General features: G+C 44.4%; 1 protein-coding gene across 3 annotated transcripts in view; it reads right to left on the bottom strand.

The window, feature by feature from the left end:
• The window catches only part of fndc3ba (fibronectin type III domain containing 3Ba), a 167913-nt gene that overhangs the window by 64888 nt on the left and 78497 nt on the right, over positions 1-24528 (bottom strand). For all 3 annotated transcript variants that reach the window (XM_090240245.1, XM_090240246.1, XM_090240244.1), the window contains exons 7-9: positions 24267-24409; positions 19120-19178; positions 16098-16243 (exon numbers count right to left, since the gene is read on the bottom strand). In XM_090240245.1, the coding sequence (XP_090096371.1) occupies positions 16098-16243; positions 19120-19178; positions 24267-24409 (348 nt within the window). The remainder of the gene's footprint in view (positions 1-16097; positions 16244-19119; positions 19179-24266; positions 24410-24528) is intronic.

Here is a 24528-nt window from a genome sequence, read left to right as displayed (position 1 = left end):
GTCAGGATCAGAGTTAGATGTGTTTTACCTGCTAGCCAGGTTCAGAGTTAGGTGTGTTTTACCTGCTAGTCAGGATCAGAGATAGGTGTGTTTTACCTGCTAGTCAGGATCAGAGTTAGGTGTGTTTTACCTGCTAGTCAGGATCAGAGTTAAGTGTGTTTTACCTGCTAGTCAGGATCAGAGATAGGTGTGTTTTACCTGCTAGTCAGGATCAGAGTTAGGAGTGTTTTACCTGCTAGTCAGGATAAGAGATAGGTGTGTTTTACCTACTAGTCAGGATCAGAGTTAGGTGTGTTTTACCTGCTAGTCAGGATGTTAGTCGGGATCAGAGTTAGGTGTGTTTTACCTGCTAGTCAGGATCAGAGTTAGGTGTGTTTTACCTGCTAGTCAGGATCAGAGATAGGTGTGTTTTACCTGCTAGTCAGGATCAGAGTTAGGTGTGTTTTAACTGCTTGTCAGGATCAGAGATAGGTGTGTTTTACCTGCTAGTCAGGATCAGAGTGAGGAGTGTTTTACATGCTAGTCAGGATCAGAGTTAGATGTGTTTTACCTGCTAGTCAGGTTCAGAGTTAGGTGTGTTTTACCTGCTAGTCAGGATCAGAGATAGGTGTGTTTTACCTGCTAGTCAGGATCAGAGTTAGGTGTGTTTTACCTGCTAGTCAGGATCAGAGTTAGGTGTGTTTTACCTGCTAGTCAGGATCAGAGTTAGGTGTGTTTTACCTGCTAGTCAGGATCAGAGATAGGTGTGTTTTACCTACTAGTCAGGATCAGAGTTAGGTGTTTTACCTGCTAGCCAGGATCAGAGTTAGGTGTGTTTTACCTGCTAGTCAGGATCAGAGATAGGTGTGTTTTACCTGCTAGTCAGGATCAGAGTTAGGTGTGTTTTACCTGCTAGTCAGGATCAGAGTTAGGTGTGTTTTACCTGCTAGTCGGGATCAGAGTTAGATGTGTTTTACCTGCTAGTCAGGATCAGAGTTAGGTGTGTTTTACCTGCTAGTCAGGATCAGAGTTAGGTGTGTTTTACCTGCTAGTCAGGATCAGAGTTAGGTGTGTTTTACCTGCTAGTCAGGATCAGAGTTAGGTGTGTTTTACCTGCTAGTCAGGATCAGAGATAGGTGTGTTTTACCTGCTAGTCACGATCAGAGTTAGGTGTGTTTTACCTGCTAGTCGGGATCAGAGTTAGATGTGTTTTACCTGCTAGTCAGGATCAGAGTTAGGTGTGTTTTACCTGCTAGTCAGGATCAGAGTTAGGTGTGTTTTAACTGCTAGTCAGGATGTTAGTCGGGATCAGAGTTAGGTGTGTTTTACCTGCTAGGCCAGGATCAGAGATAGGTGTGTTTTACCTGCTAGTCAGGATCAGAATTAGGTATGTTTTACCTGCTAGTCAGGATCAGATTATGTGTGTTTTACCTGCTAGTCAGGATCAGAGTTAGGTGTGTTTTACCTGCTAGTCAGGATCAGAGTTAGGTGTGTTTTACCTGCTAGTCAGGATCAGAGTTAGGTGTGTTTTACCTGCTAGTCAGGATGTTAGTCGGGATCAGAGTTAGGTGTGTTTTACCTGCTAGGCCAGGATCAGAGTTAGGTGTGTTTTACCTGCTAGTCAGGATCAGAGTTAGGTGTGTTTTACCTGCTAGTCAGGATCAGAGTTAGATGTGTTTTACCTGCTAGTCAGGATTAGAGTTAGATGTGTTTTACCTATTAGTCAGGATCAGAATTAGGTATGTTTTACCTGCTAGTCAGGATCAGAGATAGGTGTGTTTTACCTGCTAGTCAGGATCAGAGTTAGGTGTGTTTTACCTGCTAGTCAGGATCAGATTAAGTGTGTTTTACCTGCTAGTCAGGATCAGAGATAGGTGTGTTTTACCTGCTAGTCAGGATCAGAGTTAGGTGTGTTTTACCTGCTAGTCAGGATCAGAGTTAGGTGTGTTTTACCTGCTAGTCGGGATCAGAGTTAGATGTGTTTTACCTGCTAGTCAGGATCAGAGTTAGGTGTGTTTTCCCTGCTAGTCAGGATCAGAGTTAGGTGTGTTTTACCTGCTAGTCAGGATCAGAGTTAGGTGTGTTTTACCTGCTAGTCAGGATCAGAGTTAGGTGTGTTTTACCTGCTAGTCAGGATCAGAGATAGGTGTGTTTTACCTGCTAGTCACGATCAGAGTTAGGTGTGTTTTACCTGCTAGTCAGGATCAGAGTTAGGTGTGTTTTACCTGCTAGTCGGGATCAGAGTTAGATGTGTTTTACCTGCTAGTCAGGATCAGAGTTAGGTGTGTTTTACCTGCTAGTCAGGATCAGAGTTAGGTGTGTTTTAACTGCTAGTCAGGATGTTAGTCGGGATCAGAGTTAGGTGTGTTTTACCTGCTAGGCCAGGATCAGAGATAGGTGTGTTTTACCTGCTAGTCAGGATCAGAATTAGGTATGTTTTACCTGCTAGTCAGGATCAGATTATGTGTGTTTTACCTGCTAGTCAGGATCAGAGTTAGGTGTGTTTTACCTGCTAGTCAGGATCAGAGTTAGGTGTGTTTTACCTGCTAGTCAGGATCAGAGTTAGGTGTGTTTTACCTGCTAGTCAGGATGTTAGTCGGGATCAGAGTTAGGTGTGTTTTACCTGCTAGGCCAGGATCAGAGTTAGGTGTGTTTTACCTGCTAGTCAGGATCAGAGTTAGGTGTGTTTTACCTGCTAGTCAGGATCAGAGTTAGATGTGTTTTACCTGCTAGTCAGGATTAGAGTTAGATGTGTTTTACCTATTAGTCAGGATCAGAATTAGGTATGTTTTACCTGCTAGTCAGGATCAGAGTTAGATGTGTTTTACCTGCTAGCCAGGTTCAGAGTTAGGTGTGTTTTACCTGCTAGTCAGGATCAGAGTTAGGTGTGTTTTACCTGCTAGTCAGGATGTTAGTCGGGATCAGAGTTAGGTGTGTTTTACCTGCTAGGCCAGGATCAGAGTTAGGTGTGTTTTACCTGCTAGTCAGGATCAGAGTTAGGTGTGTTTTACCTGCTAGTCAGGATCAGAGTTAGGTGTGTTTTACCTGCTAGTCAGGATCAGAGTTAGGTGTGTTTTACCTGCTAGTCAGGATCAGATTAAGTGTGTTTTACCTGCTAGTCAGGATCAGAGTTAGGTGTGTTTTACCTGCTAGTCAGGATCAGAGTTAGATGTGTTTTACCTGCTAGCCAGGTTCAGAGTTAGGTGTGTTTTACCTGCTAGTCAGGATCAGAGTTAGGTGTGTTTTACCTGCTAGTCAGGATGTTAGTCGGGATCAGAGTTAGGTGTGTTTTACCTGCTAGTCAGGATCAGAGTTAGGTGTGTTTTACCTGCTAGTCAGGATCAGAGTTAGGTGTGTTTTACCTGCTAGTCAGGATCAGAGTTAGGTGTGTTTTACCTGCTAGTCAGGATCAGAGTTAGGTGTGTTTTACCTGCTAGTCAGGATGTTAGTCGGGATCAGAGTTAGGTGTGTTTTACCTGCTAGGCCAGGATCAGAGTTAGGTGTGTTTTACCTGCTAGTCAGGATCAGAGTTAGGTGTGTTTTACCTGCTAGTCAGGATCAGAGTTAGATGTGTTTTACCTGCTAGTCAGGATCAGAGTTAGATGTGTTTTACCTGCTAGTCAGGATCAGAATTAGGTATGTTTTACCTGCTAGTCAGGATCAGAGTTAGGTGTGTTTTACCTGCTAGTCAGGATGTTAGTCGGGATCAGAGTTAGGTGTGTTTTACCTGCTAGGCCAGGATCAGAGTTAGGTGTGTTTTACCTGCTAGTCAGGATCAGAGTTAGGTGTGTTTTACCTGCTAGTCAGGATCAGAGTTAGGTGTGTTTTACCTGCTAGTCAGGATCAGAGTTAGGTGTGTTTTACCTGCTAGTCAGGATCAGATTAAGTGTGTTTTACCTGCTAGTCAGGATCAGAGTTAGGTGTGTTTTACCTGCTAGTCAGGATCAGAGTTAGATGTGTTTTACCTGCTAGCCAGGTTCAGAGTTAGGTGTGTTTTACCTGCTAGTCAGGATCAGAGTTAGGTGTGTTTTACCTGCTAGTCAGGATGTTAGTCGGGATCAGAGTTAGGTGTGTTTTACCTGCTAGTCAGGATCAGAGTTAGGTGTGTTTTACCTGCTAGTCAGGATCAGAGTTAGGTGTGTTTTACCTGCTAGTCAGGATCAGAGTTAGGTGTGTTTTACCTGCTAGTCAGGATCAGAGTTAGGTGTGTTTTACCTGCTAGTCAGGATGTTAGTCGGGATCAGAGTTAGGTGTGTTTTACCTGCTAGGCCAGGATCAGAGTTAGGTGTGTTTTACCTGCTAGTCAGGATCAGAGTTAGGTGTGTTTTACCTGCTAGTCAGGATCAGAGTTAGATGTGTTTTACCTGCTAGTCAGGATCAGAGTTAGATGTGTTTTACCTGCTAGTCAGGATCAGAATTAGGTATGTTTTACCTGCTAGTGAGGATCAGAGATAGGTGTGTTTTACCTGCTAGTCAGGATCAGAGTTAGGTGTGTTTTACCTGCTAGTCAGGATCAGATTAAGTGTGTTTTACCTGCTAGTCAGGATCAGAGTTAGGTGTGTTTTACCTGCTAGTCAGGATCAGAGTTAGATGTGTTTTACCTGCTAGCCAGGTTCAGAGTTAGGTGTGTTTTACCTGCTAGTCAGGATCAGAGATAGGTGTGTTTTACCTGCTAGTCAGGATCAGAGTTAGGTGTGTTTTACCTGCTAGTCAGGATGTTAGTCGGGATCAGAGTTAGGTGTGTTTTACCTGCTAGGCCAGGATCAGAGTTAGGTGTGTTTTACCTGCTAGTCAGGATCAGAGTTAGGTGTGTTTTACCTGCTAGTCAGGATCAGAGTTAGATGTGTTTTACCTGCTAATCAGGATCAGAGTTAGATGTGTTTTACCTGCTAGTCAGGATCAGAATTAGGTATGTTTTACCTGCTAGTCAGGATCAGAGATAGGTGTGTTTTACCTGCTAGTCAGGATCAGAGTTAGGTGTGTTTTACCTGCTAGTCACGATCAGATTAAGTGTGTTTTACCTGCTAGTCAGGATCAGAGTTAGGTGTGTTTTACCTGCTAGTCAGGATCAGAGTTAGATGTGTTTTACCTGCTAGCCAGGTTCAGAGTTAGGTGTGTTTTACCTGCTAGTCAGGATCAGAGATAGGTGTGTTTTACCTGCTAGTCAGGATCAGAGTTAGGAGTGTTTTACCTGCTAGTCAGGATCAGAGTTAGGTGTGTTTTACCTGCTAGTCAGGATCAGAGATAGGTGTGTTTTACCTACTAGTCAGGATCAGAGTTAGGTGTTTTACCTGCTAGCCAGGATCAGAGTTAGGTGTGTTTTACCTGCTAGTCACGATCAGAGTTAGGTGTGTTTTACCTGCTAGTCTGGATCAGAGATAGGTGTGTTTTACCTGCTAGTCAGGATCCGAGTTAGGTGTGTGTTATCTGCTAGTCAGGATCAGAGATAGGTGTGTTTTACCTGCTAGTCAGGATCAGAGTTAGGTGTGTTTTACCTGCTAGTCAGGATCAGAGTTAGGTGTGTTTTACCTGCTAGTCGGGATCAGAGTTAGATGTGTTTTACCTGCTAGTCAGGATCAGAGTTAGGTGTGTTTTACCTGCTAGTCAGGATCAGATTAAGTGTGTTTTACCTGCTAGTCAGGATCAGAGTTAGGTGTGTTTTACCTGCTAGTCAGGATCAGAGTTAGATGTGTTTTACCTGCTAGCCAGGTTCAGAGTTAGGTGTGTTTTACCTGCTAGTCAGGATCAGAGATAGGTGTGTTTTACCTGCTAGTCAGGATCAGAGTTAGGAGTGTTTTACCTGCTAGTCAGGATCAGAGTTAGGTGTGTTTTACCTGCTAGTCAGGATCAGAGATAGGTGTGTTTTACCTACTAGTCAGGATCAGAGTTAGGTGTTTTACCTGCTAGCCAGGATCAGAGTTAGGTGTGTTTTACCTGCTAGTCACGATCAGAGTTAGGTGTGTTTTACCTGCTAGTCTGGATCAGAGATAGGTGTGTTTTACCTGCTAGTCAGGATCCGAGTTAGGTGTGTGTTATCTGCTAGTCAGGATCAGAGATAGGTGTGTTTTACCTGCTAGTCAGGATCAGAGTTAGGTGTGTTTTACCTGCTAGTCAGGATCAGAGTTAGGTGTGTTTTACCTGCTAGTCGGGATCAGAGTTAGATGTGTTTTACCTGCTAGTCAGGATCAGAGTTAGGTGTGTTTTACCTGCTAGTCAGGATCAGAGTTAGGTGTGTTTTGCCTGCTAGTCGGGATCAGAGTTAGATGTGTTTTACCTGCTAGTCAGGATCAGAGTTAGGTGTGTTTTACCTGCTAGTCAGGATCAGAGTTAGGTGTGTTTTACCTGCTAGTCAGGATCAGAGTTAGGTGTGTTTTACCTGCTAGTCAGGATCAGAGTTAGGTGTGTTTTACCTGCTAGTCAGGATCAGAGATAGGTGTGTTTTACCTGCTAGTCACGATCAGAGTTAGGTGTGTTTTACCTGCTAGTCAGGATCAGAGATAGGTGTGTTTTACCTGCTAGTAAGGATCAGAGTTAGGTGTGTTTTACCTGCTTGTCAGGATCAGAGATAGGTGTGTTTTACCTGCTAGTCAGGATCAGAGTTAGGAGTGTTTTACCTGCTAGTCAGGATCAGAGTTAGGTGTGTTTTACCTGCTAGTCAGGATCAGAGTTAGGTGTGTTTTACCTGCTAGTCAGGATCAGAGTTAGGAGTGTTTTACCTGCTAGTCAGGATCAGAGTTAGGTGTGTTTTACCTGCTAGTCAGGATCAGAGTTAGGTGTGTTTTACCTGCTAGTCAGGATCAGAGTTAGGTGTGTTTTACCTGCTAGTCAGGATCAGAGATAGGTGTGTTTTACCTGCTAGTCAGGATCAGAGTTAGGAGTGTTTTACCTGCTAGTCAGGATCAGAGTTAGGTGTGTTTTACCTGCTAGTCAGGATCAGAGATAGGTGTGTTTTACCTACTAGTCAGGATCAGAGTTAGGTGTTTTACCTGCTAGCCAGGATCAGAGTTAGGTGTGTTTTACCTGCTAGTCACGATCAGAGTTAGGTGTGTTTTACCTGCTAGTCTGGATCAGAGATAGATGTGTTTTACCTGCTAGTCAGGATCCGAGTTAGGTGTGTGTTATCTGCTAGTCAGGATCAGAGATAGGTGTGTTTTACCTGCTAGTCAGGATCAGAGTTAGGTGTGTTTTACCTGCTAGTCAGGATCAGAGTTAGGTGTGTTTTACCTGCTAGTCGGGATCAGAGTTAGATGTGTTTTACCTGCTAGTCAGGATCAGAGTTAGGTGTGTTTTACCTGCTAGTCAGGATCAGAGTTAGGTGTGTTTTACCTGCTAGTCAGGATCAGAGTTAGGTGTGTTTTACCTGCTAGTCAGGATCAGAGTTAGGTATGTTTTACCTGCTAGTCAGGATCAGAGATAGGTGTGTTTTACCTGCTAGTCACGATCAGAGTTAGGTGTGTTTTACCTGCTAGTCAGGATCAGAGATAGGTGTGTTTTACCTGCTAGTCAGGATCAGAGTTAGGTGTGTTTTACCTGCTAGTCAGGATCAGAGTTAGGTGTGTTTTACCTGCTAGTCGGGATCAGAGTTAGATGTGTTTTACCTGCTAGTCAGGATCAGATTAAGTGTGTTTTACCTGCTAGTCAGGATCAGAGTTAGGTGTGTTTTACCTGCTAGTCAGGATCAGAGTTAGATGTGTTTTACCTGCTAGCCAGGTTCAGAGTTAGGTGTGTTTTACCTGCTAGTCAGGATCAGAGTTAGGTGTGTTTTACCTGCTAGTCAGGATGTTAGTCGGGATCAGAGTTAGGTGTGTTTTACCTGCTAGGCCAGGATCAGAGTTAGGTGTGTTTTACCTGCTAGTCAGGATCAGAGTTAGGTGTGTTTTACCTGCTAGTCAGGATCAGAGTTAGGTGTGTTTTACCTGCTAGTCAGGATCAGAGTTAGGTGTGTTTTACCTGCTAGTCAGGATCAGAGTTAGGTGTGTTTTACCTGCTAGTCAGGATGTTAGTCGGGATCAGAGTTAGGTGTGTTTTACCTGCTAGGCCAGGATCAGAGTTAGGTGTGTTTTACCTGCTAGTCAGGATCAGAGTTAGGTGTGTTTTACCTGCTAGTCAGGATCAGAGTTAGATGTGTTTTACCTGCTAGTCAGGATCAGAGTTAGATGTGTTTTACCTGCTAGTCAGGATCAGAATTAGGTATGTTTTACCTGCTAGTCAGGATCAGAGATAGGTGTGTTTTACCTGCTAGTCAGGATCAGAGTTAGGTGTGTTTTACCTGCTAGTCAGGATCAGATTAAGTGTGTTTTACCTGCTAGTCAGGATCAGAGTTAGGTGTGTTTTACCTGCTAGTCAGGATCAGAGTTAGATGTGTTTTACCTGCTAGCCAGGTTCAGAGTTAGGTGTGTTTTACCTGCTAGTCAGGATCAGAGATAGGTGTTTTACCTGCTAGTCAGGATCAGAGTTAGGTGTGTTTTACCTGCTTGTCAGGATCAGAGATAGGTGTGTTTTACCTGCTAGTCAGGATCAGAGTTAGGAGTGTTTTACCTGCTAGTCAGGATCAGAGTTAGGTGTGTTTTACCTGCTAGTCAGGATCAGAGTTAGGTGTGTTTTATCTGCTAGTCAGGATCGGAGTTAGATGTGTTTTACCTGCTAGTCAGGTTCAGAGTTAGGTGTGTTTTACCTGCTAGTCAGGATCAGAGATAGGTGTGTTTTACCTGCTAGTCAGGATCAGAGTTAGGTGTGTTTTACCTGCTAGTCAGGATCAGAGATAGGTGTGTTTTACCTGCTAGTCAGGATCAGAGTTAGGAGTGTTTTACCTGCTAGTCAGGATCAGAGTTAGGTGTGTTTTACCTGCTAGTCAGGATCAGAGATAGGTGTGTTTTACCTACTAGTCAGGATCAGAGTTAGGTGTTTTACCTGCTAGCAAGGATCAGAGTTAGGTGTGTTTTACCTGCTAGTCACGATCAGAGTTAGGTGTGTTTTACCTGCTAGTCTGGATCAGAGATAGGTGTGTTTTACCTGCTAGTCAGGATCCGAGTTAGGTGTGTGTTATCTGCTAGTCAGGATCAGAGATAGGTGTGTTTTACCTGCTAGTCAGGATCAGAGTTAGGTGTGTTTTACCTGCTAGTCAGGATCAGAGTTAGGTGTGTTTTACCTGCTAGTCGGGATCAGAGTTAGATGTGTTTTACCTGCTAGTCAGGATCAGAGTTAGGTGTGTTTTACCTGCTAGTCAGGATCAGAGTTAGGTGTGTTTTACCTGCTAGTCAGGATCAGAGTTAGGTGTGTTTTACCTGCTAGTCAGGATCAGAGTTAGGTGTGTTTTACCTGCTAGTCAGGATCAGAGATAGGTGTGTTTTACCTGCTAGTCACGATCAGAGTTAGGTGTGTTTTACCTGCTAGTCAGGATCAGAGATAGGTGTGTTTTACCTGCTAGTCAGGATCAGAGTTAGGTGTGTTTTACCTGCTAGTCAGGATCAGAGTTAGGTGTGTTTTACCTGCTAGTCGGGATCAGAGTTAGATGTGTTTTACCTGCTAGTCAGGATCAGAGTTAGGTGTGTTTTACCTGCTAGTCAGGATCAGAGTTAGGTGTGTTTTACCTGCTAGTCAGGATCAGAGTTAGGTGTGTTTTACCTGCTAGTCAGGATCAGAGTTAGGTGTGTTTTAACTGCTAGTCAGGATGTTAGTCGGGATCAGAGTTAGGTGTGTTTTACCTGCTAGGCCAGGATCAGAGTTAGGTGTGTTTTACCTGCTAGTCAGGATCAGAGTTAGGTGTGTTTTACCTGCTAGTCAGGATCAGAGTTAGATGTGTTTTACCTGCTAGTCAGGATCAGAGTTAGGTGTGTTTTACCTGCTAGTCAGGTTCAGAGTTAGGTGTTTTACCTGCTAGTCAGGATCAGAGATAGGTGTGTTTTACCTGCATGGTCAGGATCAGAGTTAGGTATGTTTTACCTGCTAGTCAGGATCAGAGATAGGTGTGTTTTACCTGCTAGTCACGATCAGAGTTAGGTGTGTTTTACCTGCTAGTCAGGATCAGAGATAGGTGTGTTTTACCTGCTAGTCAGGATCAGAGTTAGGTGTGTTTTACCTGCTAGTCAGGATCAGAGTTAGGTGTGTTTTACCTGCTAGTCGGGATCAGAGTTAGATGTGTTTTACCTGCTAGTCAGGATCAGAGTTAGGTGTGTTTTACCTGCTAGTCAGGATCAGAGTTAGGTGTGTTTTACCTGCTAGTCAGGATCAGAGTTAGGTGTGTTTTACCTGCTAGTCAGGATCAGAGTTAGGTGTGTTTTACCTGCTAGTCAGGATGTTAGTCGGGATCAGAGTTAGGTGTGTTTTACCTGCTAGGCCAGGATCAGAGTTAGGTGTGTTTTACCTGCTAGTCAGGATCAGAGTTAGGTGTGTTTTACCTGCTAGTCAGGATCAGAGTTAGATGTGTTTTACCTGCTAGTCAGGATCAGAGTTAGATGTGTTTTACCTGCTAGTCAGGTTCAGAGTTAGGTGTGTTTTACCTGCTAGTCAGGATCAGAGATAGGTGTGTTTTACCTGCTAGTCAGGATCAGAATTAGGTATGTTTTACCTGCTAGTCAGGATAAGAGACAGGTGTGTTTTACCTGCTAGTCAGGATCAGAGTTAGGTGTGTTTTACCTGCTAGTCAGGATCAGATTAGGTGTGTTTTACCTGCTAGTCAGGATCAGAGTTAGGTGTGTTTTACCTGCTAGTCAGGATCAGAGTTAGATGTGTTTTACCTGCTAGCCAGGTTCAGAGTTAGGTGTGTTTTACCTGCTAGTCAGGATCAGAGATAGGTGTGTTTTACCTGCTAGTCAGGATCAGAGTTAGGAGTGTTTTACCTGCTAGTCAGGATCAGAGTTAGGTGTGTTTTACCTGCTAGTCAGGATCAGAGTTAGGTGTGTTTTACCTGCTAGTCAGGATCAGAGATAGGTGTGTTTTACCTGCTAGTCAGGATCAGAGATAGGTGTGTTTTACCTGCTAGTCAGGATCAGAGTTAGGAGTGTTTTACCTGCTAGTCAGGATCAGAGTTAGGTGTGTTTTACCTGCTAATCAGGATCAGAGATAGGTGTGTTTTACCTACTAGTCAGGATCAGAGTTAGGTGTTTTACCTGCTAGCCAGGATCAGTTAGGTGTGTTTTACCTGCTAGTCACGATCAGAGTTAGGTGTGTTTTACCTGCTAGTCAGGATCAGAGATAGGTGTGTTTTACCTGCTAGTCAGGATCAGAGTTAGGTGTGTTTTACCTGCTAGTCAGGATCAGAGATAGGTGTGTTTTACCTGCTAGTCAGGATCAGAGATAGGTGTGTTTTACCTACTAGTTAGGATCAGAGTTAGGTGTGTTTTACCTGCTAGTCAGGATCAGAGATAGGTGTGTTTTACCTACTAGTCAGGATCAGAGTTAGGTGTTTTACCTGCTAGCCAGGATCAGAGTTAGGTGTGTTTTACCTGCTAGTCACGATCAGAGTTAGGTGTGTTTTACCTGCTAGTCAGGATCAGAGATAGGTGTGTTTTACCTGCTAGTCAGGATCAGAGTTAGGTGTGTTTTACCTGCTAGTCAGGATCAGAGATAGGTGTGTTTTACCTGCTAGTCAGGATCAGAGTTAGGTGTGTTTTACCTGCTAGTCAGGATCAGAGTTAGGTGTGTTTTACCTGCTAGTCGGGATCAGAGTTAGATGTGTTTTACCTGCTAGTCAGGATCAGAGTTAGGTGTGTTTTACCTGCTAGTCAGGATCAGAGTTAGGTGTGTTTTACCTGCTAGTCAGGATCAGAGTTAGGTGTGTTTTACCTGCTAGTCAGGATCAGAGTTAGGTGTGTTTTACCTGCTAGTCAGGATCAGAGATAGGTGTGTTTTACCTGCTAGTCACGATCAGAGTTAGGTGTGTTTTACCTGCTAGTCAGGATCAGAGATAGGTGTGTTTTACCTGCTAGTCAGGATCAGAGTTAGGTGTGTTTTACCTGCTAGTCAGGATCAGAGTTAGGTGTGTTTTACCTGCTAGTCGGCATCAGAGTTAGATGTGTTTTACCTGCTAGTCAGGATCAGAGTTAGGTGTGTTTTACCTGCTAGTCAGGATCAGAGTTAGGTGTGTTTTACCTGCTAGTCAGGATCAGAGTTAGGTGTGTTTTACCTGCTAGTCTGGATGTTAGTCGGGATCAGAGTTAGGTGTGTTTTACCTGCTAGGCCAGGATCAGAGTTAGGTGTGTTTTACCTGCTAGTCAGGATCAGAGTTAGGTGTGTTTTACCTGCTAGTCAGGATCAGAGTTAGATGTGTTTTACCTGCTAGTCAGGATCAGAGTTAGATGTGTTTTACCTGCTAGTCAGGTTCAGAGTTAGGTGTGTTTTACCTGCTAGTCAGGATCAGAGATAGGTGTGTTTTACCTGCTAGTCAGGATCAGAATTAGGTATGTTTTACCTGCTAGTCAGGATCAGAGATACGTGTGTTTTACCTGCTAGTCAGGATCAGAGTTAGGTGTGTTTTACCTGCTAGTCAGGATCAGAGATAGGTGTGTTTTACCTGCTAGTCAGGATCAGAGTTAGGTGTGTTTTACCTGCTAGTCAGGATCAGAGTTAGATGTGTTTTACCTGCTAGCCAGGTTCAGAGTTAGGAGTGTTTTACCTGCTAGTCAGGATCAGGGTTAGGTGTGTTTTACCTGCTAGTCAGGATCAGAGATAGGTGTGTTTTACCTACTAGTCAGGATCAGAGTTAGGTGTTTTACCTGCTAGCCAGGATCAGAGTTAGGTGTGTTTTACCTGCTAGTCACGATCAGAGTTAGGTGTGTTTTACCTGCTAGTCAGGATCAGAGATAGGTGTGTTTTACCTGCTAGTCACGATCAGAGTTAGGTGTGTTTTACCTGCTAGTCAGGATCAGAGATAGGTGTGTTTTACCTGCTAGTCAGGATCAGAGATAGGTGTGTTTTACCTGCTAGTCAGGATCAGAGATAGGTGTGTTTTACCTGCTAGTCAGGATCAGAGATAGGTGTGTTTTACCTGCTAGTCGGGATCAGAGTTAGGTGTGTTTTACCTGCTAGTCAGAATCAGAGTTAGGTGTGTTTTACCTGCTATTCAGGATCAGTGTTAGGTGTGTTTTACCTGCTAGTCAGGATCAGAGTTAGGTGTGTTTTACCTGCTAGTCAGGATCAGAGTTAGGTGTGTTTTACCTGCTAGTCAGGATCAGAGATAGGTGTGTTTTACCTGCTAGTCACGATCAGAGTTAGGTGTGTTTTACCTGCTAGTCAGGATCAGAGATAGGTGTGTTTTACCTGCTAGTCAGGATCAGAGTTAGGTGTGTTTTACCTGCTAGTCAGGATCAGAGTTAGGTGTGTTTTACCTGCTAGTCGGCATCAGAGTTAGATGTGTTTTACCTGCTAGTCAGGATCAGAGTTAGGTGTGTTTTACCTGCTAGTCAGGATCAGAGATAGGTGTGTTTTACCTACTAGTCAGGATCAGAGTTAGGTGTTTTACCTGCTAGCCAGGATCAGTTAGGTGTGTTTTACCTGCTAGTCACGATCAGAGTTAGGTGTGTTTTACCTGCTAGTCAGGATCAGAGATAGGTGTGTTTTACCTGCTAGTCAGGATCAGAGATAGGTGTGTTTTACCTGCTAGTCAGGATCAGAGATAGGTGTGTTTTACCTGCTAGTCAGGATCAGAGATAGGTGTGTTTTACCTACTAGTTAGGATCAGAGTTAGGTGTGTTTTACCTGCTAGTCAGGATCAGAGATAGGTGTGTTTTACCTACTAGTCAGGATCAGAGTTAGGTGTTTTACCTGCTAGCCAGGATCAGAGTTAGGTGTGTTTTACCTGCTAGTCACGATCAGAGTTAGGTGTGTTTTACCTGCTAGTCAGGATCAGAGATAGGTGTGTTTTACCTGCTAGTCAGGATCAGAGTTAGGTGTGTTTTACCTGCTAGTCAGGATCAGAGATAGGTGTGTTTTACCTGCTAGTCAGGATCAGAGTTAGGTGTGTTTTACCTGCTAGTCAGGATCAGAGTTAGGTGTGTTTTACCTGCTAGTCGGGATCAGAGTTAGATGTGTTTTACCTGCTAGTCAGGATCAGAGTTAGGTGTGTTTTACCTGCTAGTCAGGATCAGAGTTAGGTGTGTTTTACCTGCTAGTCAGGGTCAGAGTTAGGTGTGTTTTACCTGCTAGTCAGGATCAGAAATAGGTGTGTTTTACCTGCTAGTCACGATCAGAGTTAGGTGTGTTTTACCTGCTAGTCAGGATCAGAGATAGGTGTGTTTTACCTGCTAGTCAGGATCAGAGTTAGGTGTGTTTTACCTGCTAGTCAGGATCAGAGTTAGGTGTGTTTTACCTGCTAGTCGGCATCAGAGTTAGATGTGTTTTACCTGCTAGTCAGGATCAGAGTTAGGTGTGTTTTACCTGCTAGTCAGGATCAGAGTTAGGTGTGTTTTACCTGCTAGTCAGGATCAGAGTTAGGTGTGTTTTACCTGCTAGTCAGGATCAGAGTTAGGTGTGTTTTACCTGCTAGTCTGGATGTTAGTCGGGATCAGAGTTAGGTGTGTTTTACCTGCTAGGCCAGGATCAGAGTTAGGTGTGTTTTACCTGCTAGTCAGGATCAGAGTTAGGTGTGTTTTACCTGCTAGTCAGGATCAGAGTTAGATGTGTTTTACCTGCTAGTCAGGATCAGAGTTAGATGTGTTTTACCTGCTAGTCAGGTTCAGAGTTAGGTGTGTTTTACCTGCTAGTCAGGATCAGAGATAGGTGTGTTTTACCTGCTAGTCAGGATCAGAATTAGGTATGTTTTACCTGCTAGTCAGGATCAGAGATACGTGTGTTTTACCTGCTAGTCAGGATCAGAGTTAGGTGTGTTTTACCTGCTAGTCAGGATCAGAGATAGGTGTGTTTTACCTGCTAGTCAGGATCAGAGTTAGGTGTGTTTTACCTGCTAGTCAGGATCAGAGTTAGATGTGTTTTACCTGCTAGCCAGGTTCAGAGTTAGGAGTGTTTTACCTGCTAGTCAGGATCAGGGTTAGGTGTGTTTTACCTGCTAGTCAGGATCAGAGATAGGTGTGTTTTACCTACTAGTCAGGATCAGAGTTAGGTGTTTTACCTGCTAGCCAGGATCAGAGTTAGGTGTGTTTTACCTGCTAGTCACGATCAGAGTTAGGTGTGTTTTACCTGCTAGTCAGGATCAGAGATAGGTGTGTTTTACCTGCTAGTCACGATCAGAGTTAGGTGTGTTTTACCTGCTAGTCAGGATCAGAGATAGGTGTGTTTTACCTGCTAGTCAGGATCAGAGATAGGTGTGTTTTACCTGCTAGTCAGGATCAGAGATAGGTGTGTTTTACCTGCTAGTCAGGATCAGAGATAGGTGTGTTTTACCTGCTAGTCGGGATCAGAGTTAGGTGTGTTTTACCTGCTAGTCAGAATCAGAGTTAGGTGTGTTTTACCTGCTAGTCAGGATCAGTGTTAGGTGTGTTTTACCTGCTAGTTAGGATCAGAGATAGGTGTGTATTACCTGCTAGTTAGGATCAGAGATAGGTGTGTTTTACCTGCTAGTCAGGATCAGTGTTAGGTGTGTTTTACCTGCTAGTTAGGAACAGAGATAGGTGTGTATTACCTGCTAGTTAGGATCAGAGATAGGTGTGTTTTACCTGCTAGTCAGGATCAGAGATAGGTGTGTTTTACCTGCTAGTTAGGATCAGAGATAGGTGTGTTTTACCTGCTAGTCAGGATCAGAGATAGGTGTGTTTTACCTGCTAGTCAGGATCAGAGATAGGTGTGTTTTACCTGCTAGTCAGGATCAGAGATAGGTGTGTTTTACCTGCTAGTTAGGATCAGAGATAGGTGTGTTTTACCTGCTAGTCAGGATCAGTGTTAGGTGTGTTTTACCTGCTAGTTAGGAACAGAGATAGGTGTGTATTACCTGCTAGTTAGGATCAGAGATAGGTGTGTTTTACCTGCTAGTCAGGATCAGAGATAGGTGTGTTTTACCTGCTAGTTAGGATCAGAGATAGGTGTGTTTTACCTGCTAGTCAGGATCAGAGATAGGTGTGTTTTACCTGCTAGTCAGGATCAGAGATAGGTGTGTTTTACCTGCTAGTCAGGATCAGAGATAGGTGTGTTTTACCTGCTAGTTAGGATCAGAGATAGGTGTGTTTTACCTGTATATAAGTCTGTATTTGCCGTCCCGTCCCTTGTCGGACAGAGAGACCTCGTAGGTGAGAGACTGGCTGTTGCTGAACCGGTTCACCAGCCCGACCGGGGGAGCCCAGGACAACCTAGCACCCCGCGCGTGCACGTTGGACACCTGGAACACCACACACACATTAGATAACACACACACACAAAGTTCCTATCAGTTTATGTTCCAGTTCATCCCCGTTAGGGATGCTGGGTCGGTGAAATGACAGTCTGAGTAGAAGAAACATTTACCCATACCCTTTCTGCCCTGGGGACAAACCACATCCACTGAATACCCTTTCTGCCCTGGGGACAAACCACATCCACTGAATACCCTTTCTGCCCTGGGGACAAACCACATCCACTGAATACCCTTTCTGCCCTGGGGACAAACCACATCCACTGAATACCCTGTCTGCCCTGGGGACAAACCACATCCACTGAATACCCTTTCTGCCCTGGGGACAAACCACATCCACTGAATACCCTTTCTACCCTGGGGACAAACCACATCCACTGAATACCTTGTCTGCCCTGGGGACAAACCACATCCACTGAATACCCTGTCTGCCCTGGGGACAAACCACATCCACTGAATACCCTTTCTGCCCTGGGGACAAACCACATCCACTGAATACCCTTTCTGCCCTGGGGACAAACCACATTCACTGAATACCCTTTCTGCCCTGGGGACAAACCACATCCACTGAATACCCTGTCTGCCCTGGGGACAAACCACATCCACTGAATACCCTGTCTGCCCTGGGGACAAACCACATCCACTGAATACCCTGTCTGCCCTGGGGACAAACCACATCGACTGAATACCCAATCTGCCCTGGGGACAAACCACATCCACTGAATACCCTGTCTGCCCTGGGGACAAACCACATCCCAGAGACACACACTGAAGACTGTCTCATATGACCTCTCCCTCTAGAAGCCAAGCTGACAGTCTCTCTCTCTCTCTCATACTTCTAGTGTGTTCCTTATGAATACTGTACAGAAGATCCATTAGAGTCCTGTGTAGGGTTGCAAAGGGAGGGAAACTTTTATGGGTTACTGGATTTGATGTAATCTATCACAAGACATCTAGTGGCCATTTTGGGTACCTCTGCCCCTCTATGTAAAATATATGAAATAATTCATTAAGATGATTTTAAAATTAAAAAAATAGAATGACAAAGCTGTGAAACATTATCCTAAATATAAACAATGAACTTATTGAATACCATTGGTGTTTAATATGAGGGTTTCAGCATGAAATAACCTTTTATATTTGTTAACACACTTTCATTTATTTTCTGTTAAAATGTGTTTTTGTCAATGTTTTTGCATTAAACTGATGGCAGTTGTGAACACGGTCAATAGTTGGAAGAGTTGCAGAGGTAGTAGAAAATAATGCCAATGTTGATTAGATGCTTTTTTAAATTAATTAAGCTATTTTCTCTTGAACGAAATGGTCTATCCACTAGAAACTCATGGATCATTTTTTACATTTTTTTATTACACCTTTATTTAACCAGGTAGGCTAGTTGAGAACAAGTTCTCATTTGCAACTGCGACCTGGCCAAAGATAAAGCATAACAGTGTGAACAGACAACACAAAGTTACACATGGAGTAAGTAAACAATTAACAAGTCAATAACACAGTAAAAAAAAATAGAGAGTTTATATACATTGTGTGCAAAAGGCATGAGGAGGTAGGCGAATAATTACAGTTTTGCAGGTTAATAACACTGGAGTGATAAATGATCAGATGGTAATGTACAGGTAGAGATATTGGTGTGCAAAAGAGCAGAAAAGTAAATAAATAAAAACAGTATGGGGATGAGGTAGATAAAAATGGGTGGGCTATTTAACGATAGACTATGTACAGCTGCAGCGATCGGTTAACTGCTCAGATAGCAGATGTTTGAAGTTGGTGAGGGAGATAAAAGTCTCCAACTTCAGCGATTTTTGTAATTCGTTCCAGTCACAGGCAGCAGAGAACTGGAACGAAAGGCGGCCGAATGAGGTGTTGGCTTTAGGGATGATCAGTGAGATATACCTGCTGGAGCGCGTGTTACGGGTGGGTGTTGCCATCGTGACCAGTGAACTGAGATAAGGCGGAGCTTTACCTCGCATGGACTTGTAGATGACCTGGAGCCAGTGGGTCTGGCGACGAATATGTAGCGAGGGCCAGCCGACTAGAGCATACAGGTCGCAGTGGTGGGTGGTATAAGGTGCTTTAGTAACAAAACGGATGGCACTGTGATAAACTGCATCCAGTTTGCTGAGTAGAGTGTTGGAAGCAATTTTGTAGATGACATCGCCGAAGTCGAGGATCGGTAGGATAGTCAGTTTTACTAGGGTAAGTTTGGCGGCGTGAGTGAAGGAGGCTTTGTTGCGGAATAGAAAGCCGATTCTTGATTTGATTTTCGATTGGAGATGTTTGATATGAGTCTGGAAGGAGAGTTTGCAGTCTAGCCAGACACCTAGGTACTTATAGATGTCCACATATTCAAGGTCGGAACCATCCAGGGTGGTGATGCTAGTCGGGCGTGCGGGTGCAGGCAGCGAACGGTTGAAAAGCATGCATTTGGTTTTACTAGCGTTTAAGAGCAGTTGGAGGCCACGGAAGGAGTGTTGTATGGCATTGAAGCTCGTTTGGAGGTTAGATAGCACATAATACAAATATAACAAATGAATACTATATATATATTTTTTTTTAAGTTATTCAAGTATAAATGACCAAAGTTTCGATAGATTGCCATAGATGTTCTGTTAATTACCAAAATTACTGAAGATTCTGGTAACTTTGGTAAATTACCGGTAGTGTTGTGGCCCTAGTTTTGTGTGATGAGGTGGTACAATACTGCCCCTGTGTGGTCAGGTTGGGGACTGCAGGTGTTCTGGGCTCCAAAGGACATACTGCTCTGGGAGCCTTTAGGTACAGATGTCTTTGTCTGCGAGTGTGTGTGTGAGTGTGTGTCTGCGTGTGGGTATGTGTGTGTGACTGACCTGTGGTTTGTCGATGGCGGAGAGCACTTCCTGAACTCTCTTTGCCTCCGAGTCGTGATCTGAGGTGAGAGAACAGAAACAACATTACCACCAACTAGTGTGTTTCTGTCCTTGTGTGAGAGGGTGTTATTACAGCTAAGCACCACCAGAGGGCAGGCTGAGCTGTGTCATATACAGTAGGTACAGTATGTACAGACCCCAACCTTGATTACTGCCTAGGTCTGCCCTCTGTTCTGTTGTCTGCTCATAAAACAGGGTTCCAGTAACACACACACACACACACACACACACACACACACACACACACACACACACACACACACACACACACACACACACACACACACACACACACACACACACACACACACACACACACGTCCAGTGGCAGAGCATGTCTAGGGGTGATTTAGGAGTGGGTCGGGGTTAGCGCTGGGGTGTGTGTGTGTGTGTGTTTAATGGAAGTTTTTCCCCAGAGTGTGTGTGTGTGTGTGTGTGTGTGTGTGTGTGTGTGTAATCCCTATACCAGAATTGCTTCAGACAGGAGCAGAGCTGCTTTCTCCATCAGAGCAGAGTTCACTAAATCACCCAGAAATGGTTTGTGTTTCAGAGAGAAAGGGAGAGAGAGAGTCAGTAGCATCAGGTTAAATCTCTCCTGACCACATCTCCTGTCTCTGTTTGTCTGGATGTGTTTGTTTGATTACAGAGGACAGAGACAAAGAACGACAGAGCAACAGAGGACCAGAGGAAGAGAGGGATGGTGAGGGGGAAGGGAGAAGAGACAGTGGTCTGAGCCAAAGCTGAGTAAGACTTGGAAAGAGTGGGACTTGGGACACTGAGTAAGAGTGGGACTTGGGACCCTGAGTAAGAGTGGGACTTGGGACCCTGAGTAAGAGTGGGACTTGGAAAAAGAAAGATAGAAAGAAAGAGGAGAGAGGAAACACACATGCAGAGGAGAGAAGGAGAGGAGAGAAGGAGAGGAGAGAAGGAGAGGAGAGAGGGATTAGAACACAGAAGAGGGGCGGAGGATAAGAAGGGATATGTATCAGGATGGAGAGAAAAGTGAGGAAAGCAGAGAGGAGGTTTGTGAGGGGTCATCTTCAGTAGGCAGCAAGGGGAACTGGCCCTCCCTACCTTCAGGCTATGCTCAAACCCTTCATCCCAACCCAAGCCCTCCATTCCTCCCCCTCTGGTCTCTTGGCCCAACCACCCCTAGAATAAAATAAAGACCCTTCAGTTTTCCCCACTAGCACTGATTTTGCTGATAGATACTTTGCTGAGGGAAACTGTACTTACTATTGAGATGTGTCGTTGTCTCACCCACCTATCTTAAGATGAATGAACTAATTGCAAGTCGCTCTGGATAAGAGCTAAATGACTAAAATGGCAAATGTAAGAGGAGCGTAGGGTGATTACACAATCACTGTGTTCCAGTTCTGTGACATCATCAGCAGGCGCAGCAGATGCATGGGGGAGGGGCTTGTCAGACTGTGTGAATATATCGACGTGTGTCTGTGTGTATTAAAAAACAGACTTTTAGAAACTAGAAACAACGATCTGAAGGAACGGAGGAGAGAGGGAGATACAGAGACAAAGAAAGAGAGGCACAGAGACATGAAAAAGTATTTGTCCCCTTTCTGATTTTAAACATATTATTTATATTGAATGTCATCAGATCTTCAACCAAAAGCTAATATTAGATAAACGGAACCTGAGTTTACAAATAACAACAACAACAAAAATATACTTATTTTATTTATTTAATTAACAAAAGTTATGGAACGACCAATTCTCCAGTGTGAAAACGTCATTTCCCCCTCACACTCAATAAGTGGTTGAACCACCTTCAGCAGCGCTGACTGCAACCAAACGCTTCCTGTAGTTGTCTCTCACGTCGCTCTGGAGGAATTGTGTCCCACTCTTACATGCAGAACTGCTTAAACTGCTTGTTTCAAATCCTGCCACAACATCTCGATTGGGATCATTAGGTCTGGACTTTGACTGGTCCATTCCAAAACTTCAAATTTGTTGCTTTTTAGCCATTTTCTTGTAGACTTGATTGTGTGTTTTGGATCATTGTCTTGCTGCGTGACCCAGCTGCGGGCCATTGGCTTCAGCTCACAGACGGATGACCTGACATTCTCCTGTAGAATTCTCCTGCAGAACCTTTTGGACAACATGGGTCCCATTATGCCTGGCGAAAACCAAACACTGCATTCCACAGTAAGAACCTCACACCAACGGTGAAGCATGGTGGTGTTAGTGTGGTGGTTTGGGGATGCTTTGCTGCCTCAGGACCTGGACGACTTGCCTTAATAGAAGAAACCATGAATTCTGCTCTGTATCAGATAATTCTACAGGAGAATGTCAGGCCATCTGTCTGTGAGCGGAAGCTGAAGAACAGCTGGGTCATGCAGCAAGACAATGATCCAAAACACACAATCAAGTCTACATGAAAATGGCTAAAAAGCAACAAATTTATAGTTTTAGAATGGCCTAACGAGCAGTTCAAGCTTTAAAACCCACAAATGTTGCTCCGTTACAGTTACTGCATGGAGGAGTGGGCCAAAATTCCTCCACAGCAACGTGAGAGGATGGTCATTGCTGCCAAAGGTGGCACAACCAGTTATTGAGTGTGGGACGGAAATGACTTTTTCACACAGGGGAATTGGGTGTTGCATAACTTTGTTTATGAAATAAATCAAATAAGTATGTATTTGTTTGGTTTTGGTTGAAGATCTGATATCATTCAGTATTAAAAATATATATATTTTTTAAAGGGGGCAAATACTATTTAACGGCACTGTAGAGATAGAGGGAGAGATAAGATAAAGAGAGGAGGGGAGATGTCTGAGGTGCCAAGAGACACAGGAATTCTGCCGCTCTTCATAGAAGGCAACAGTGTGTGTGTGTGTGTGTGTGTGTGTGTGTGTGTGTGTGTGTGTTGGCAGAAGCGTTGGAAACTCTGAGATGGTAGAAGTACAGTTTCAACCCAGTCGACCAAAAGGAAATGTGTTAATATCACTGTTCTTAAGATCATGTAAATCAGATGGTAATGAAGATCTGATGATATGCAGCTCTGGCTCTGCACTTGCCAACATTGTGCAGATGTGTGTAAGAGAGACTTGTAAGAACAAGACTGAGTCAGACTGGACTTGTACTCCTTGAACCAGCTGACACAGAGGACCAGCTGATACAGAGCAGGCCCTTATTTGGGAGGGGGCCCAAGTTAAAACATGGAGGGTGGGAGAGCGTACACACTTACGGAGAGTCACTATGACAACGTGGTTTATTTTAAATGGCTTGAGTCATTCTAAGGTCAGGGGTCAGATGTGTTAACGAACTAAACGAGCACTTACAGCTCTCTCTCTCTCTCTCTGTGTGTCTGGGGATGACATCATCTTACATCAAAGGCTTTTGTTTTAAATGTGTCAGGAGTCGTCTATTTTCTCTCCTCAGAATACCAAGTCGGAATACCAAGTCGGAATACCAAGTCGGGAACGTGGACATGTTTCTAGGGCTCCAACTTTCTGATCTGAAGACTACTGACGTCATCTTGAAAGCACAACTAGAATCACAGAAAGGTGCTGCAGTTATGATGACGTAGAACCAACATGGCGGACAAAGGCACATCTGTTTCAGTTGAAATCTAAGCTCTACTGAGAAACTGCAACGATGGCATTGATCCACCATGGGACATCAGTTTCCTGAAATCACTGTTCTCTACAGATAAACTGCGCCGCTGACGTAGATCCATCATGGAGGACAGAGGCACATCTGATTGTGTTTAGAGCGGCTCAGTTCTAAGGAAGAGCGGTGGGCTTTACTGACTGTCTTGACTGACTGGTAGCCAAGCACATTACTGGGATATAGTACATTAGCCAATAGACACACAAACACACACGTCCAGGAGGGCACAGAGCAAAGTCTACAGCGTGGGTGTGTGTTTGTGTGTGAGTGTGAACCCTGTCTGGTGTTCCAGACAGTGTGTGTGTGTGTGTGTGTGTGTGTGTGTGTGTGTGTGTGTGTGTGAGATACTCATGGTTGAAAGCAGAGGGCCAAGCAGTAGATTAGACGGATGGAATGTTCTCTCTCTCAGTCCTTTTTATATCTCTCTTTCTCTCCCTCTCTCTCTCATCCCCCTCTCATCCCCCTCTCACTCTCTCTACCATCTCTCTCTCCACTCAGTCTACCTCCAAGCTTTTCATTCGCTCTCATATTCTCTGTTCTCACTTTTAATTCCCCTGTCCCTCTATCATACTCTTCTCTTTTTCTCCCTCTCTCTCTCTTTCTCCCTCTCTCATGCTCTGATTGTTTTAGAGGAAGCCCAGTCACGGGGTGTCAGTGTGTGTGTGTTGTAGCTGAGTCAGCCTGATCTCCAGTCCAGAACTGAGACCCTGCCAGACCATCAGAAGGACACAGATACTAGTCATACACTGACATGTACTGTACGTGTGTGTGTGTGTGTGTGTGTGTGTGGTGTGTGTGTGTGTGTGTGTAGATACTGAGTTGATCAAAGCTCATCAGGCTCGCTCTCTTTCCATGATGTCACCACCCAGCCCAACAAACCCCCCCTTACACCTGGCCTCAATGGAACATTCCCCTGACCCCGGACTGTACAGCCGGGCTGGTCTAAAGCTGAAATGGGGGTCTGAGAGGTGGGTTGGTATCTTTCTTTGGGATTAACTCTGGTGTCTCTCAGCAGGCCTGTCTGTCACCACCTCTGCACACAGGCCAGAGAGATAGAGATGTGTGTGTTTGAAAGAGAGCTCAAAGGGTTCCTTCATGGAGAACAGGACTCAACAGATATGTACTGTACCTCACCCCTCTTCCCTCTCTCCCCTCACCTCCACTCCTCTCCTCTCCTCACTACCTCTCCTCTCTCCTATCCTGCCCCCCCCCTCCTCCCAGACAAGGCCAGTATTGTAGAGGGAGAAACCGATAGGTCTTGGGAAAAGACTCAGCTATGTGGTTACCTAGACAACCCCTTCTCTCCCCCTCCCTCTCTCTCCACCTCTCCTCTCCACCTCAGTAAGACACCATTCATCCATTCATCTTTTTCTCTCTTTCATTGAGAAGAAAAGAGGGAGAGACATCTGAAGAGTATTCACTTATCTGTGTGTGTGCATGTGTGTGCGTGTGTTTACCTTGCGGTGATTGTGTGTGTGTGTCTGGCTCGTTGCTCCTTGGGCTGCTCCGTAGTTGTCGTCGTTCCGGCTTCTTCCCTCCTGGACTGTTAGCTCCGCCCATTGACCCCAACGACCCTAGCGAAGGGACGTGGCTCTTCCCGCTATAACCAATCAAATACAACCAAACTTTATTGACACAAACTGCATGGAAAGCATCTCAGTAGACTTTACAATGACAATAGACCCAACACATGCTCTTAAAACAGAGTCAAATAGTTTG

The sequence above is a fragment of the Oncorhynchus mykiss genome, chromosome 7, assembly GCF_057628025.1.
Source record: "Oncorhynchus mykiss isolate SJ-2025 chromosome 7, ASM5762802v1, whole genome shotgun sequence".
Classification (NCBI taxonomy): domain Eukaryota; kingdom Metazoa; phylum Chordata; class Actinopteri; order Salmoniformes; family Salmonidae; genus Oncorhynchus; species Oncorhynchus mykiss.
The sequence above is the reverse complement of the archived record's forward strand: the minus strand, read 5'-3'. Positions and strand labels throughout refer to the sequence as shown.